At 39.9% G+C, this 14532-nt stretch overlaps 1 protein-coding gene across 1 annotated transcript; it reads left to right on the forward strand.

Moving 5' to 3' along the window:
• Positions 1–1902: 1902 nt before the first annotated feature.
• Positions 1903–14194, forward strand: ostf1 (osteoclast stimulating factor 1). Its single transcript, XM_085425908.1, has 10 exons — positions 1903–2060; positions 5508–5554; positions 8645–8695; positions 8979–9042; positions 9187–9240; positions 9483–9590; positions 9846–9895; positions 10158–10236; positions 10892–10990; positions 13110–14194. The coding sequence occupies exons 1-10, from the start codon at positions 2027–2029 to the stop codon at positions 13166–13168; spliced, it is 645 nt and encodes a 214-aa protein (XP_085282034.1). The 5' UTR covers positions 1903–2026; the 3' UTR covers positions 13169–14194.
• The last annotated feature ends 338 nt before the right edge of the window (positions 14195–14532 follow it).

A 14532-nucleotide genomic window follows, 5' to 3' on the forward strand; every position in this document is an offset into this window, starting at 1 on the left:
TTGTTTGTAGTTTTGTTCAGCCCCCACGAAAAGGCTCACTTTTTGTTCAACTCCTCGCTCCGTCTCCATTGTGTGCTTTTGGGCCCACACTCTCTTCACTCTACACCGTCTGCTGTAGCAGACGTCAGAAAAATTGCACAATACATTTTTAATTATCTAGCAATTATTTCATGGTACAGACTTTAAAGGGTTAAGGTATCCTCATTGCAAATGTTGCTCATTATTTTTATTTATTGTAAAATTAAAAAAGAATAACTGATTATTATGGTGCTATCAGCATCAGTTAGGCCCTAGCAGGTTCTGTTTATTTTTTGTGTGAATGGGTGGATGACTGGTTGTGTAAAGTGCTTTGGGGTCCTTAGGGACTAGTAAAGCACTATATAAATACAGGCTATTTATCTGCAAAATGTGTTGTCAAATGCAAAATAAATGGTTTAAATTCTTTAAGGAACTTTTTTTTTATTTTGAAAAAAGTTGTTAAAATAGTACCAGTTGACATGTTTTTATAACACTCTCAGCTATTTGTATATCAGCCTAAAAATAGATGTAGTTAGGGGTACAGCCAGCATTTGCCCCATATCAAACTACACCCATCCGCAGTTTTGGGTGTGGTCTGAGGTTTAACTAGAAAACTTTAAAATGCAGATAAGTAAAGAATTCCTGCATGCTGTTGGTAATAAATAGGCAGTGCAAAGTTCAGTGCCCCTTCTTTCATCCTTCCATCAGCCTATGTACCATTTTCTGAGGAAGGGTTATCTTAAAACTGCACCTTCTACTGTGGAGGCAGATATTCAAAGCATGGTTCGCAAACCTTTTTTTGGAATATTTAAAATAAGCATTTGCAGACAAGGTTTGCATTGATCATCATTAAACACATAACATTAGATTAATACTAGGAGAATCAATGCAATTATCTGTTGTATTTAAGTTATATTTAAGTAAAAAACCCAGGGAGATTGGGGCTCACATGTCTAAAGAGTAAACAACTCCTATCAGTGTTTTGACATCACTGCCATATGCAGTGGCTTACTAACACGTGTGCCCTCTGCTACTCTGTGATACATGCATGCTAAACAGCACTGGTGAGTAATTTAACATTTAATAAACTAATATATTTTGTTGCCTTTCTTATCTGCCTGTACTTTCTACTCATATGAGCAATTACCAAAAAGGATTTCACATTAAAAATTAAAATAAATAAATAAAACTCGAGCATGGAAAATATCCTCAAATGTCCCAAAATGACCTAAAAAGAAGTAGGCTGTAAAATTGGTGTTTTGCAAAAGGTTCAAAATTATTAGTGTGTTTAATCACTTACCCACCAATTCCTACAATTAGTGTCTTCATTCCACTTGTCTGCGTCTGTTCGCTGCAAAGCTACCGATTTATAGAACTTGTAATACTAACGTAATTAAGAAGTCACGTGCAAATGTATACACCACGCTGGTAGCTAGTCCTGCGAACGCAACAGTCCTCCCACGTGCTATTCTGGACGCTTACGATTTGCCGTTGGAGCCTCCACGTCACTCACGACCTGCCCATTGAGGGAAAAAAACATTTGTTTTGTTTTTTATTCATGTTGTTTTCTCTTCTTTAATCATTTATTACATTTTATACTGATATGTTCGTACTCAAATATTTATTTGCAAAAAAAATGTTTCAAAGTGTTACAACTTAAATCTAAACATGTACAGTTATGAAATAACAATAAAAAAACAAAAATGAATTTTAAGAAAATGTAAATATATTTATACTTAATATATAGTCTATCATTATAATCTATAATATAATCTATAATTTGTTTGTTGTGAAATGTTGAAAACTTGGGAAAAAAACGCTGCATTACATCCAAAAGGCAATCGATTGAGCGAGCCACAGGTTGGCGCATGCGCTGAATAACTTTTCCGCGTACTGAGCCGAACTTCCTCATTGAGCGTGCTAACAGCAGAGAACTCGACAGTCTTGCGACGATTGTGACTGAAACAGCACAGCGCGTTTCTTTTCGCTTTATCCGCCAGCCTCACAAATGTCGAAGCCTCCTCCCAAACCAGCCAAGCCAGGTAAGACCAAAACTACGAGGACATGTTGTTTAAACTTAACCTAAACTTGTGACGTGTTTATACGAGGACAACGCACCTTGTTGGCGTTAAACAGTTAATGGGCGGGCGCTCAACACTCCTCCACGGGCTCGGTTGATTTCTGTTGTTTGTCTGTGAAACCTTGTTTGGCTAATAGAAAGACAGGTCTTAAACTTTAATTGGAAGCCGTGTCGCTTTATCGCTAGCCCTGCCAGGACCGCGTTGGAGTTATTGAAAGCGCTTTCTGGCCATTCAATACACTGACGGGGCCATCCAGCTCTTACCAGCAGGCCTCTGTCACTTCCCTATTTCCATCACTCATGCAAAGAGAGCACCGCGAGTCAGTGGCTTTGGGTGAATAGGTGATAAGTCTGCGTGGTCAGTGACATCAGCTCTACTTCCTCCTTGCTCGGATTATTCTGGTAACCTCTTCCCAAACCTTACTTACCAACGTTAGAGCACGTCATAGCGTTTGCATTTACCTACGCACTGTGTCAGTGCAACAGGTGTACACAAGCAGCCTGTGTAGGAAGGAGAGGCGATATTCAGCTTAATAGGTATCCTTTGTTCAAAGCAATTACACAGATCTCCTGGTGCATATGTTTGAGGCTAAAAGTGAAACTGTGACTTCTCCCTCAATAAACTTGTAATGCTGTGGCAAGTGTTTTTTGAATTTCTATTTACTAAATAAAGTGTAAAATTTCATCGATCATGGTTGTAAGTACAGCATATGTGCACCTGTGATGAAATTTTAAGGCAGCGTGATGAGAGGGAGGCAGAAAATTGTACTTTAATGTGATAAAAAAACAACTTTTGATTTATTGTTGTAATCATTTTTGAGCATTTCGTTCGTGCCCATGCTGCACTCTACTGCGCTGGTCTACCCATATTGAAATTGGGTGACTATTAATGTTTCTATGATTTGTAAAACTTTGGGATGTACAGAAAAACATTTAAATGTCCACAATGTCAAATCAAAGCTTTCTAAAGGAAAAAGTCAATTTCTTTACATCTTCTAGCCCAGGGCTGCCCAATCCCAGTCCTCGAGAGCTACTATCCTGCAGCTTTTAGATGCATCCCTACTCCAACACAGCTGAATCAAATGGTTTGATTACCTCTTCAGCATGCCATCATGTTTGGCAAAGGCCTGATAACAAGCCATTCATTTGATTCGGGTGTGTGGGAACAAGGATGCATCTAAAAGCTGCAGGACGGTAGCTCTCGAGGACCGGGATTGGGCACCCCTGTTCTAGCCAATGGTTTCTGCAGTAGTGTTGGCTAATTGCACCTAGTACACTATTCTCATCTTATGAATTAAATGTGGATGCAGGTAAATGCAGATGTTTGGGAGAAAAAAAAATCTCCATCTCACAGATGGGGAGAGAAGCATAAAATAACCTTCCTCGTGTGTGAAGTTAAAGGTGTTTATGTCTACAAACATGCTGACACAGCAAACACAGGCGCATCTCTTTACCCGCATGAAACACAATCTTTTGCGCTCCTCACAGTCCTTGACGAATCAGTCACGATGCCTCACCTGGCTGTAGGTGAGATCGCCTGTCAGTGACAGGTGGCAGGCCGGTGGGGCTCGTGCAGGAGTAAATGATCCATCCTGCTAAAGCTATTTTATCCAGATTCAGGATTGGTTTTCTGTAACTTTCCCTTTGGTGGATGTGCTCGGTGGATGTGCTCAGTGTCTGTGCATGAATTGGCTTTGGAGGAAAAAAAAAAAAAAACATTGGCAAGTGTTTGTAGCCATGTGTGACCAAATAGCACCCCGAGGTATGCGTTCAGCTTGAACAAGAGCTAGCATGTTTTCTTTGGTTTTTTTGGTTGGTTGTTTTTTGCACCCACTTAGCCACATTTTTACAAGAAGGTTATGATTCTGTTTTTAAGGTATGTGCAGTTTAACAGAGGCAGCCCTGTGCAAACTCTGGTTTAGCAGATTAGAAGTTTAGATTACGTTGTTAAACTGAGCACTGAACATGACTGAGGGATCACATAACCACCATGACCAGACATGCTTTTTCAGAAGAGCTGCTGCAATAAAGTAAAATGTACAAAAAAAACACATAACTGGAATTCATTAAAAAGCTCACACAGTAATAGATGAAACATATACTGTCATTGCTTTGCTCATGTTAAGGCACAAATTTTCTTCTTTGTTTATTCATTAGATTTCTTTTTATCTTATTGTGTGCCCAGGGTTTAAAATGTAGCAAGAATTTAATTGAGCCAGCACAGGCCCTCAGTATGGGTCTGCAAAGCAGACGTGCTTACTGTGTTTGAACAGAGCTGGACTTGTGCGGCAGCTCAGCCCCCATCAATCTGAGACACCGAGGCAGTGTGTTCACTAAACAGAAATCCTGAGTAACAGCACAGGCAGAGGGGATTTACAGAGTCCAGCGGTTAGGCCTGTGAAGTAAAGAGATCAGGAACGATGGACTCTAACTGGCCTTTGCATTTAAACATAAGACAGTGAATCAGTCACCTTGTGTTTAGTTGTGGTGAACACCTTTAACATATAACTGTTAGACAGTTGACACTGTGATAATCTTTCAAGTTAAAGCTGAAAGGATTGATAAAATAACCAAATAAAGGCATGATTGAAGATATCAGATATGCACCAATAGTGGGGCGGACGCATATTTTTTTCACTGGGTTTATTATTTAAAGCATATTATTAACATCTGTCTCCAATTTAAAACAAAAAATGGGTGTGTCAAAATTTTAAAAGGAAGTCCAAATTACGCTTATCTACCAGTCGATGCAAATCACAGGAAATTCTTTAACTTTGCAGGAGAGCATATTTATCCTGGTTTTGTTAACCAAAACAGGGTCGCTATTTGAGGGCTGAGTGTAACCAGCTCAGTAGTCTGTTTAGTAAACTTTGTGTCTATGTTGTAAACAACACAGCAGACTATATGTAACCTTACGTTAATGCCCAGAAACGGGCAGTTAGTTGAAATATAAAATGTTTATATCAAGTATTTAAATACGTTTTGAAAGCTTGACCATGGCTGTTCAAGCTTTTGATGTAGTTTAGCAGTTGACTAAAGCCACAGCATAGTAGCAACTCAGCAGCAGAGCTCAACCTCAAGTTTGAGCTACCAGTGGCCCCGAGTGCAGCTACACACAACAACCACTCACACTGTTGATGCTGTTTTTTGTGCCTGTTGTACGTGTTGAAATGTCTTTTTGTTTACATAATAGATAACGTCTCACCTTTGATTTGTGCACTTGAGAAAAGAGAGTAGTTTACCACATTAGAAGCTGCCTTCTGCACGCACTCACCTGTATACTCACTGGACTGAAACTAGCTGGGTGTTCTGCGGGGCTTAACCAGGAGTGGTTTCACCTCACTTTTGTTTGTCACAGAGTGCGCACACATATTGTGTCTAACATCTAGTCTGTTTTTGTCTTCACTAGGCCAAGTCAAGGTTTTCAGAGCTTTGTTCACCTTCGACCCACGGACAGTAAGAGTTTTTTCTTTGTTGAGATTAATTCTTTTTCTTTTTACTTTCATAACTTTATTCTGATCATCAATTAATCTTAGCGTTTCTCACAAGGTTAGGATGCTAGGGATGGGGTAATGCCTGAACTGTGTTTCAGCTGGAAATATACGACATAACCAGAGAATCCTTTTAACCCTATGCCATAATCTGATATGCACCTCCCAGGAAGTGTAACTACACTTTGAGTAAACGCAGCCTGCAATGACTTTGAATGGTGTGGAAGGCTGTGGTGTAGGGTTAAGAGTAGTTTCCAGTTAGTTCGTAAGAGGCAGCTAGAAGATGGTGATGATGACAAGGCAGGGGAATCAAAACAAAGTCCCAAAATCGGAATATTTGATCATAAAATCTTAATTATACTTAAATATTAGAAGATTTTATTTATACTAATATATCAATACACTCCTCCACTGGTCCTGTCTAGGCTGTCGGCCAAAACAATATTAACAGTACTTCAAACCAGTGGCTCTGGTGGGTGGGCATCAGGAAGGGCCAGTCACATTTCAGTAGGGAGTACCATCCCACCACTCTGCACACTTCCTGCAGCTCAGAGCAGGTGTCTTGAGCAGGACTGCTGTTTCAAGCTGTAATTCATGATGATGTAGGTGGATTGTATCAATCTCTGTGATAAGATCTCACTGGGGAAGTGGTTAACTGATATCGAGCATCACCACAATGGTAACCTAGACAGGAAGGTAGCAAGTACGTGAAGCTAAATTCGGGAAGGGTGGGGCCAGCTTGTTAGCAATGACTGAACTTTCAAAGTAAGAGTGAAGGAATGACTCACTGGTAAATTAGCATCAGAAGGTGTCATTTTTTTCAGACTTACTAAGAAAAAATTAATAACCTACTAAACATACTATAAAAGGTAATTCTGTTCATGTGGGCATAGCTACGTCCACACGAACAGAACTGAATCAGCTCTTTGGGATTTCCTTAAATGAATGATTGCACATGCATTGAGTAGGGGTGCAACGATACACAAAATTCACGGTTCGCTTCGATACTTTGGTGTCACGGTTCGATATTTTTTCGATACAAAAAAAATGTTCATGCCTTTTTAATTTGTCATTTATTAAAATTATAAATATATATTTTAACTCAAAAGTACAGTTTTTAAATTTAACCCTAACCCTTGTGCGTGTTTTTTATTTTGACAGCGAATGCGCACCTGCGGACCACTTATGTGCAGCCCTGGTTATTTAGCTCGTCATATTGCAGCCACAGAAATTCTTTTGTCCATGAAACCATAAAGCTGCACTTTCTTTTTGCCTTATAGTCTGATTTGTCATAACTTCTCCGTTTTGTGGTAAGCTTTTCTTTGGCTGTCACTTCTTCACCCTGACCTGTCTTATTTGGCTCAGCAGAACTAAAATATATATCTGTCTGTGAAGGTTCTCAGTCATCCAGGTCATCGTAGTCAAATATAAATCCTGCTGCTTTTACACACGCACTCACATAAGCTCAGCGATTCTCTGCGCGATCAACCTCTCACATGTTTAAGCTGCGGGAGATTTCACTTGTCATGTTTGCATAGTAAGCTAACAATTAATAAGACGATGTCAGAGGAATTGGTGCACAAATTATCATCACTCACAGATCAGTGCTGTCGCTCTCTATACACAGTTCGCGCGATTGCAAAGTGAAAGCAAAAAAACAAGCGCAAATTCAAACGCGACTTCAATATGTCACATATTGACAGTGGCTCACCGATGCCAATGACATAATTACCCAGCTACATTTCCGAAAGAATGCAAAAGCATTGACATATATTTTTCCTTCCTACAATAGCCCGACTGGAAAAAATCGCCAGCCCCGGGACGTTGGGCTAGCGATATTGCGAGCCCTGTATCTGATTGAGGAATCACTCATCTTTGGAAAAGAGTTTATTACAGAGAAATGTCTCTTTCCAAAATAAAAGCTATACTATCCGCTTCTTCTGGGCTATATTCTCAGCAGCATAAGGAGAATCATGTGCTAACAGCTGTCTAAATGACTCGGCTAAAGTTAGTAGCATGCTTGTTGTTTTTGTCTTTGCACTAGGATGATGTCGGCGTAAATGTGCAGTCATATTCGTTGTGTTCCCACTAGTGCTTTCAGGTTAATCTCGTTGAAATGACCTTAACGCCACAACACGGCAAATCTCCGTTAACGAGCTACCGCCGATCGCCCCGTGCATGGGGCTAGACGGCCAACACGTTAACGAGCTAACTGCGCTAACACACTAGTTCCCACCCATGTAATTGAGCATTGCATGGCACATCCAACATACTGTTTTACTTTAGTCCATGACTCGCTTACCTTCAGGGTCATACGTCACATGAAAACCAAAATAATTCCAAACGCCAGATCTGAATGAGGGTGGGGGAGGTCCATGTTGTAAGGGGAGCTTAACTTCTGTCTCGCTAGCTTGCCCTGCGCTCTTCCTTCTGACGATGCTGTCTGTGTTGAGCGCTCAGTGAATCTGCGTTCGACTACTCCGCCTAGGCTGCACTGTCGACCCTAGGCGGAGTAGTCGAACGCAGATTCACTGAGCGCTCAACACAGACAGCATCGTCAGAAGGAAAGTTGATAAAATAAATTACAAATGTTGTATTGTTCGATACATATGCGTACCGAACCGAAAGCACTTTATCGAACGGTTCAATATCGATACGAATATCGTTGCACTCCTAGCATTGAGATACCAAACCTTTCCTCCAAGTAAGCGCTATACATGGGAAACACTTTGGCAGAAGTCGTCTAAACCACCGAATTGCAAACTGAGTTACCAGTTGCTTTCATGTTTTTCATGTGTTGGTCTAGATTTGGTTGCAGAAAAAAAGGGGGAGGCTGCTTAAAATACAACACAAATCTGACATTAGTGTTGAGGTCAGAAAAGTGTGAATGCCACATCCTGGGTCACTGATGGTTATAAATGGCCTGTACTTGTATAGAGCTTTACTTAGTCCCTAAGAACCCCAAAGGCTTCACACTACATTCAGTCATTCACCCATTCACACACACATTCACACACCGGTTATCAACTTGTAACAGTGTCTTTTTATTTTCTAGCCAGATGAGTTATATTTCGAAGAAGGAGACATCTTGTACATCTCTGACACAGTAAGTGGAAACCCTAGAAGCTACATCATGTAACAGCCATCTTTTATTCCACGGTTTTGTTTCCCATCGAGTTTTAATTTAACTTAAGTTTTTCTTCCTCTTTCTGTGGAATCATAATCTTGCTTTCTCTGCATTTTTTGCCTTCCTTTTGTGTTATTATTTTTCCATTTTTACACCTCCCCCCACTTCAGTGTTGTATTGAAGCAGATTAATTTATTGCTTCATTTAGTTATTAGTTTATTTTGGTCTTTTCTTTCTTAACAAATACTTCTCTATTACTCAGAGTGACACTAACTGGTGGAAAGGGACATGTAGAGGAAGAACAGGATTAATTCCAAGTAACTATGGTGAGTACACATCTCAATTTCACAGTTAAATAGCAGATATATTAATGAGTACAGTACTATGCGGTGTAGCTCGTACAAAAACGATAGTTCTGTCCCTTAAGTTAATTTTCCATAATGCACTGATGCCCTTGTTTTGTTTTTCAGTGGCTGAGCAGGCAGAGTCTATCGACAATCCGATGCATGAGGCAGCCAAACGAGGTAGATGGCAATATTTCTACTAGTCTTTATTTGTTGCTCTTAATTCTTGGTTGAGGTGTGGCTGCATTTAGATACAGGAGGGTTTTTTTTTAATCCTAAGACAGTTCTCTTTTGTCTGTCTGTGTGACTGTTATGACAGTGTTTCTGTTCCTGCTGAAAACCTGTACCACTGTTTACATTATTAGTAAAGTTCTCCATTTGACTCTGTGTGTTCGTTGCGTACATACTGGTTATTTAAACAGGCAATCTGAGCTGGCTGAGAGAATGTTTGGACAATAAAGTTGGAATAAACGGGCTGGATAAGGCTGGAAACACTGCCCTCTACTGGGGATGCCATGGGGGACATAAAGGTAAGAGTAAAGTAGTTTTTTGATGTCAGAGATTATGGATCAGCTACTTATTACATTTCAGAAATCTTAAATGTTGACAGACGCGCGCGCGCGCGCGCACACACACACACACACACACACACACACAGGGAGCTCTGTTTCCAATGAAAAGTTAAGTACAAGAAAATAGGAACTTGTTCTTTGCCCTCCATTGTTTCTCCATTACTGTTAGGTAACATTTAACATGAAATCTCTTCTCTTGTATTTCTGTACCAGATGTGGTGGAGCTTTTGCTCACCCAGCCCAATGTGGAGCTCAACCAGCAGGTGAGGCAGGTTTAAAGTCACATTCAGAATTCAGAAGATTTGGAAGGAGTGTCAACAGTTTAACGTGTGTAAGGAAACTGATGTTATTCAACACCCAGTTTATCATGCTAGGAAAAACAGAGAAGAAACTGTTGTGGACAAAAAATTGATCAACAAAAAGTTCAGTGTGATGATGTCATGATTTCATAAACCTTGTGTGGTTTGGGTGAAAGTAGATCCTTGTCAGGGTGTTTGCCAGTAACAATCATGTTTTGTGTTTCAGAATAAACTCGGAGATACCCCACTGCACGCTGCCTCCTGGAAGGGTTACTCTGACATAGTGGAAATGCTGCTTAACAAGAGTGAGTATCCATCCATGTTGCTTTTTTGTGTTTAAAAGAATACATTGGTCAGCAGGGTCATCTTTGCTGTTTTGCTAGAAACTCTGCAGGGATGGACGGAAAGAAATCTCCTGAAATATTTTATGAAACTCTGAGATGGGAGCGTGTGGCTTCAGTTTGAGTAGACAATAAGTGACTGTGATCCACACATTAAAACAAAGTTTTTCATGAAAACAGGTTTCATCTTTATCAGTTTTCATTGGCTGTTGTATGTACTATGTACAAATTACACGTAAAGAAAAAAAATGCTGCCAGACATTAAAATATACATAGGTAGTTTAAGACAAGGAAACTGCCGTCAAAGTACTGACATTATAGAAACATAACTAAAATTACACATCCTGTTGGGCTGATTTAAAAAAAAAAAAAAAAAAAAAAAAAGTAGATCTTTTAACTTGAGGGTATTATTGAAGAAAAAGCCTGCATTTCCTGTTAAATCTACCCCGAGGATCTGGATTACTCATACTCATAATTCTTCAGTTTGTATAACAAATAACGTCTTTTTAATCCAAGCAAAGGTGGGTGGCAAGATAGGCTTTCAAGTTAAAAGAAAAATTCTAGCTGCAGACCAGTCTGGATGTCAGGTGAAAATTTATGTTACTTATGTTTGTTTCAGATGCGAGAATAGACATCAGGAATAATGAGAACAAGTTGGCTGTGGACATGGCCACGAATGCCCAGTGTGCGTCACTTATCAAAAGGAGGCAGGGAGGCCGTAAGTAAAGCTGCTGTTACGGAGCAGCCACACAGCATTACCCACACACACTCACACAATCTCACATTCACACAGTCCCAGAAACTCTCTCTGCTCAGTTAGTGTAAGTTCAGCACCTACCACAAGAGTCACTTGTTGTAGTTACTGAGCTGATCACAGGAAAACTGAACTCTAGATATCGATCTATCGATCTATCGATCTATCGATAGATCGATCTATCGATCTATTAGGGGTGCAACGATATTCGTATCGATATTGAACCGTTCGATACAGTGCTTTCGGTTCCGTACGCATATGTATCGAACAATACAACATTTGTAATTTATTTTATCAACTTTCCTTCTGACGATGCTGTCTGTGTTGAGCGCTCAGTGAATCTGCGTTCGACTACTCCGCCTAGGCTGCACTGTCGAGCGCAGATCCACTGAGCGCTCAACACAGACAGCATAGTCAGGAGGAAGAGCGCAGGGCAAGCTAGCGAGACAGAAGTTAAGCTCTCCTTGCAAGATGGACCTCCCCCACCCTCATTCAGATCTGGCGTTTGGAATTATTTTGGTTTTCATGTGACGTATGACCCTGAAGGTAAGCGAGTCATGGACTAAAGTAAAACAGTATGTTGGATGTGCCATGCAATGCTCAATTACATGGGTGGGAGCTAGTGTGTTAGCGCAGTTAGCTCGTTAACGTGTTGGCCGTCTAGCCCCATGCACAGGGCGATCGGCGGTAGCTCGTTAACGGAGATTTGCCGTGTTGTGGCGTTAAGGTCATTTCAACGAGATTAACCTGAAAGCACTAGTGGGAACACAACGAATATGACTGCACATTTACGCCGACATCATCCTAGTGCAAAGACAAAAACAACAAGCATGCTACTAACTTTAGCCGAGTCATTTAGACAGCTGTTAGCACGTGATTCTCCTTATGCTGCTGAGAATATAGCCCAGAAGAAGCGGATAGTATAGCTTTTATTTTGGAAAGAGACATTTCTCTGTAATAAACTCTCTTTTCCAAAGATGAGTGATTCCTCAATCAGATACAGGGCTTGCAAAATCGCTAGCCCGACGTCCCGGAGCTAGCGATCTTTCCAGTCGGGCTACAAAAATCTCTCTGCCCTGCCCGTCGGGCTATTGTAGGAAAAATATATGTCAATGCTTTTGCATTCTTTCAGAAATGTAGCTGGGTAATTATGTCATTGGCATCGGTGAGCCACTGTCAATATGTGACATATTGAAATCGCGTTTGAATTTGCGCTTGTTTTTTTGCTTTCACTTTGCAATGACAGCACTGATCTGTGAGTGATGATAATTTGTGCACCAATTCCTCTGACATCGTCTTATTAATCGTTAGCTTACTATGCAAACATGACAAGTGAAATCTCCCGCAGCAAGCTTAAACATGTGAGAGGTTGATCGCGCAGAGAATCGCTGAGCTTATGTGAGTCGTGTGTAAAAGTAGCAGTGTATATATATATTTTAGTTCTGCTGAGCCAAATAAGACAGGTCAGGGTGAAGAAGTGACAGCCAAAGAAAAGCTTACCACAAAACGGAGAAGTTATGACAAATCAGACTATAAGGCAAAAAGAAAGTGCAGCTTTATGGTTTCATGGACAAAAGAATTTCTGTGGCTGCAATATGACGAGCTAAATAACCAGGGGTGCACATAAGTGGTCCGCAGGTGCGCATTCGCTGTCAAAATAAAAAACGCGCACAAGGGTTAGGGTTAAATTTAAAAACTGTACTTTTGAGTTAAAATATATATTTATAATTTTAATAAATGACAAATTAAAAAGGCATGAACATTTTTTTGTATCGAAAAAATATCGAACCGTGACACCAAAGTATCGAACCGAACCGTGAATTTTGTGTATCGTTGCACCCCTAATATATATATATATATATATATATATATATATATATATATATATATATATATATATATATATATATATATATATATATATATATATATATATATAAAAATAAAATATTATTATTTCTCTCCCCCCCCCCATTCGTCAGTTGAGGAAAGACATGAAGTGTACAGAGATGATGCAGTTACACATAATATGTAAAAATAGTGCAGTATGTTTGTCATTAACTATCCATTTCCTGTGTTGCAGAAACCACCCGCATACACAGCAATGCTGAAGAGTATTTGGACGATGAGGACTCTGACTGAGCTGGCCCCATTAAACCATTACCTCTGTCTTCCATTGGGTTTGGGGCTCGTGATCCTTGCAGAGTCTTATTACAGGACCTAAAGTGGAATTGCTGTGTAACTGTAACTTCATTTTAGTTCAGTTATTTTGTTCAAACACCTCACTCCTCTGCCCTCAGCCTCACTTCAGTGCGAGTCTCTGAGCTTTGAATTAGTGTGTTTTACAGTTGGCCTGCTTTTTCTACCCCGAGTGGATTTCCACACGTGGGGGATTTGTCTTGGAGGATCGATTGTGCACTGTGGGCTGAAGGGCAGAGTATATGTAGTAGCAGAAAAGGGACCAAAACTCTTAGAAACACATTCCAAACATACAGCTTATGTTTAACCTATTAAAGTGCCAATGCAGATTAAACATTGATCTGGTGTGTTTCTACTTAAGTTTTTCAAGCTCCACTTAAATTGCTGAACTACAAACATGAGCAGAAGGAATTGGAAACACATTACCACAACTACAAACCTTTATGTACATTAGGAAGACTATTAAACATGTATTTAGCTCCAACATTTCCCCCCCTAATAGATTTCCCCACATATATTCTCAACACTTAAATTATGCATGCAACCGATGTGCATAAATGGGCTTAATGTGGCCGGAGTATGTGTAAGCATCTCATCTAGCAGTAAACTCACTTGTTGAACTCTATACTGCTTGTGTTTTTATAACATTTCCACCGCTGTTAAGAGCCTGCTTTCAGCTCACTGTAATTAAAAATAATATTCCTCATGTAAACTAAACATTACTCTGAACTCTTTCAAGCTTTTGATTTCCATCTTGTGAGCATATTTCTGGTTTTATTGCTGCTTTCCAACAGATTGAGGGGGAAAAGTGCCTTAAATGTAAATTCGTGCGAGTGTTTGCGGTTGTTTTTCTCTTCTTCAGTGTGAACATGTTTGTCTTCAGAGGTTATGAATTTCTTAAGAGGACTGTTCAGGATTTCTGTCTGCTCTTTCTTCAATCTCAAATAAAGATTTTTTTTTTTTAACTTATGTACACTGAATGGATATTTTTGAAAGAAAATAGAGAAATGTGTCTTGACAGAAGCAGTGCAGTGGGATTATGTACTTACTGACCACTTTATTGGGTACACTTGTTCAGCTTTAACACAGGTATCAAATCCTTCAGTCACACGGCAGCAACTCTGCATGTAGACACGGTCTGCATTCACACTGAGCATCACAACGGGGAAGAAACTTTGAATGTGGCTCAATCATGCAGTTCGGAAAAGTGTGGGGGATAATTTATTAGCCTATGACCAACTGAGCATCATTTAAACACTACAGCCTGTCTAAGTATTATTATTAATAAATTGTTGAACGTTATGTGT

This window comes from Rhamphochromis longiceps, linkage group LG12 (genome assembly GCF_057381845.1).
Source record: "Rhamphochromis longiceps isolate RC_006_pf linkage group LG12, R_longiceps_female_GT1.1, whole genome shotgun sequence".
NCBI lineage: Eukaryota > Metazoa > Chordata > Actinopteri > Cichliformes > Cichlidae > Rhamphochromis > Rhamphochromis longiceps.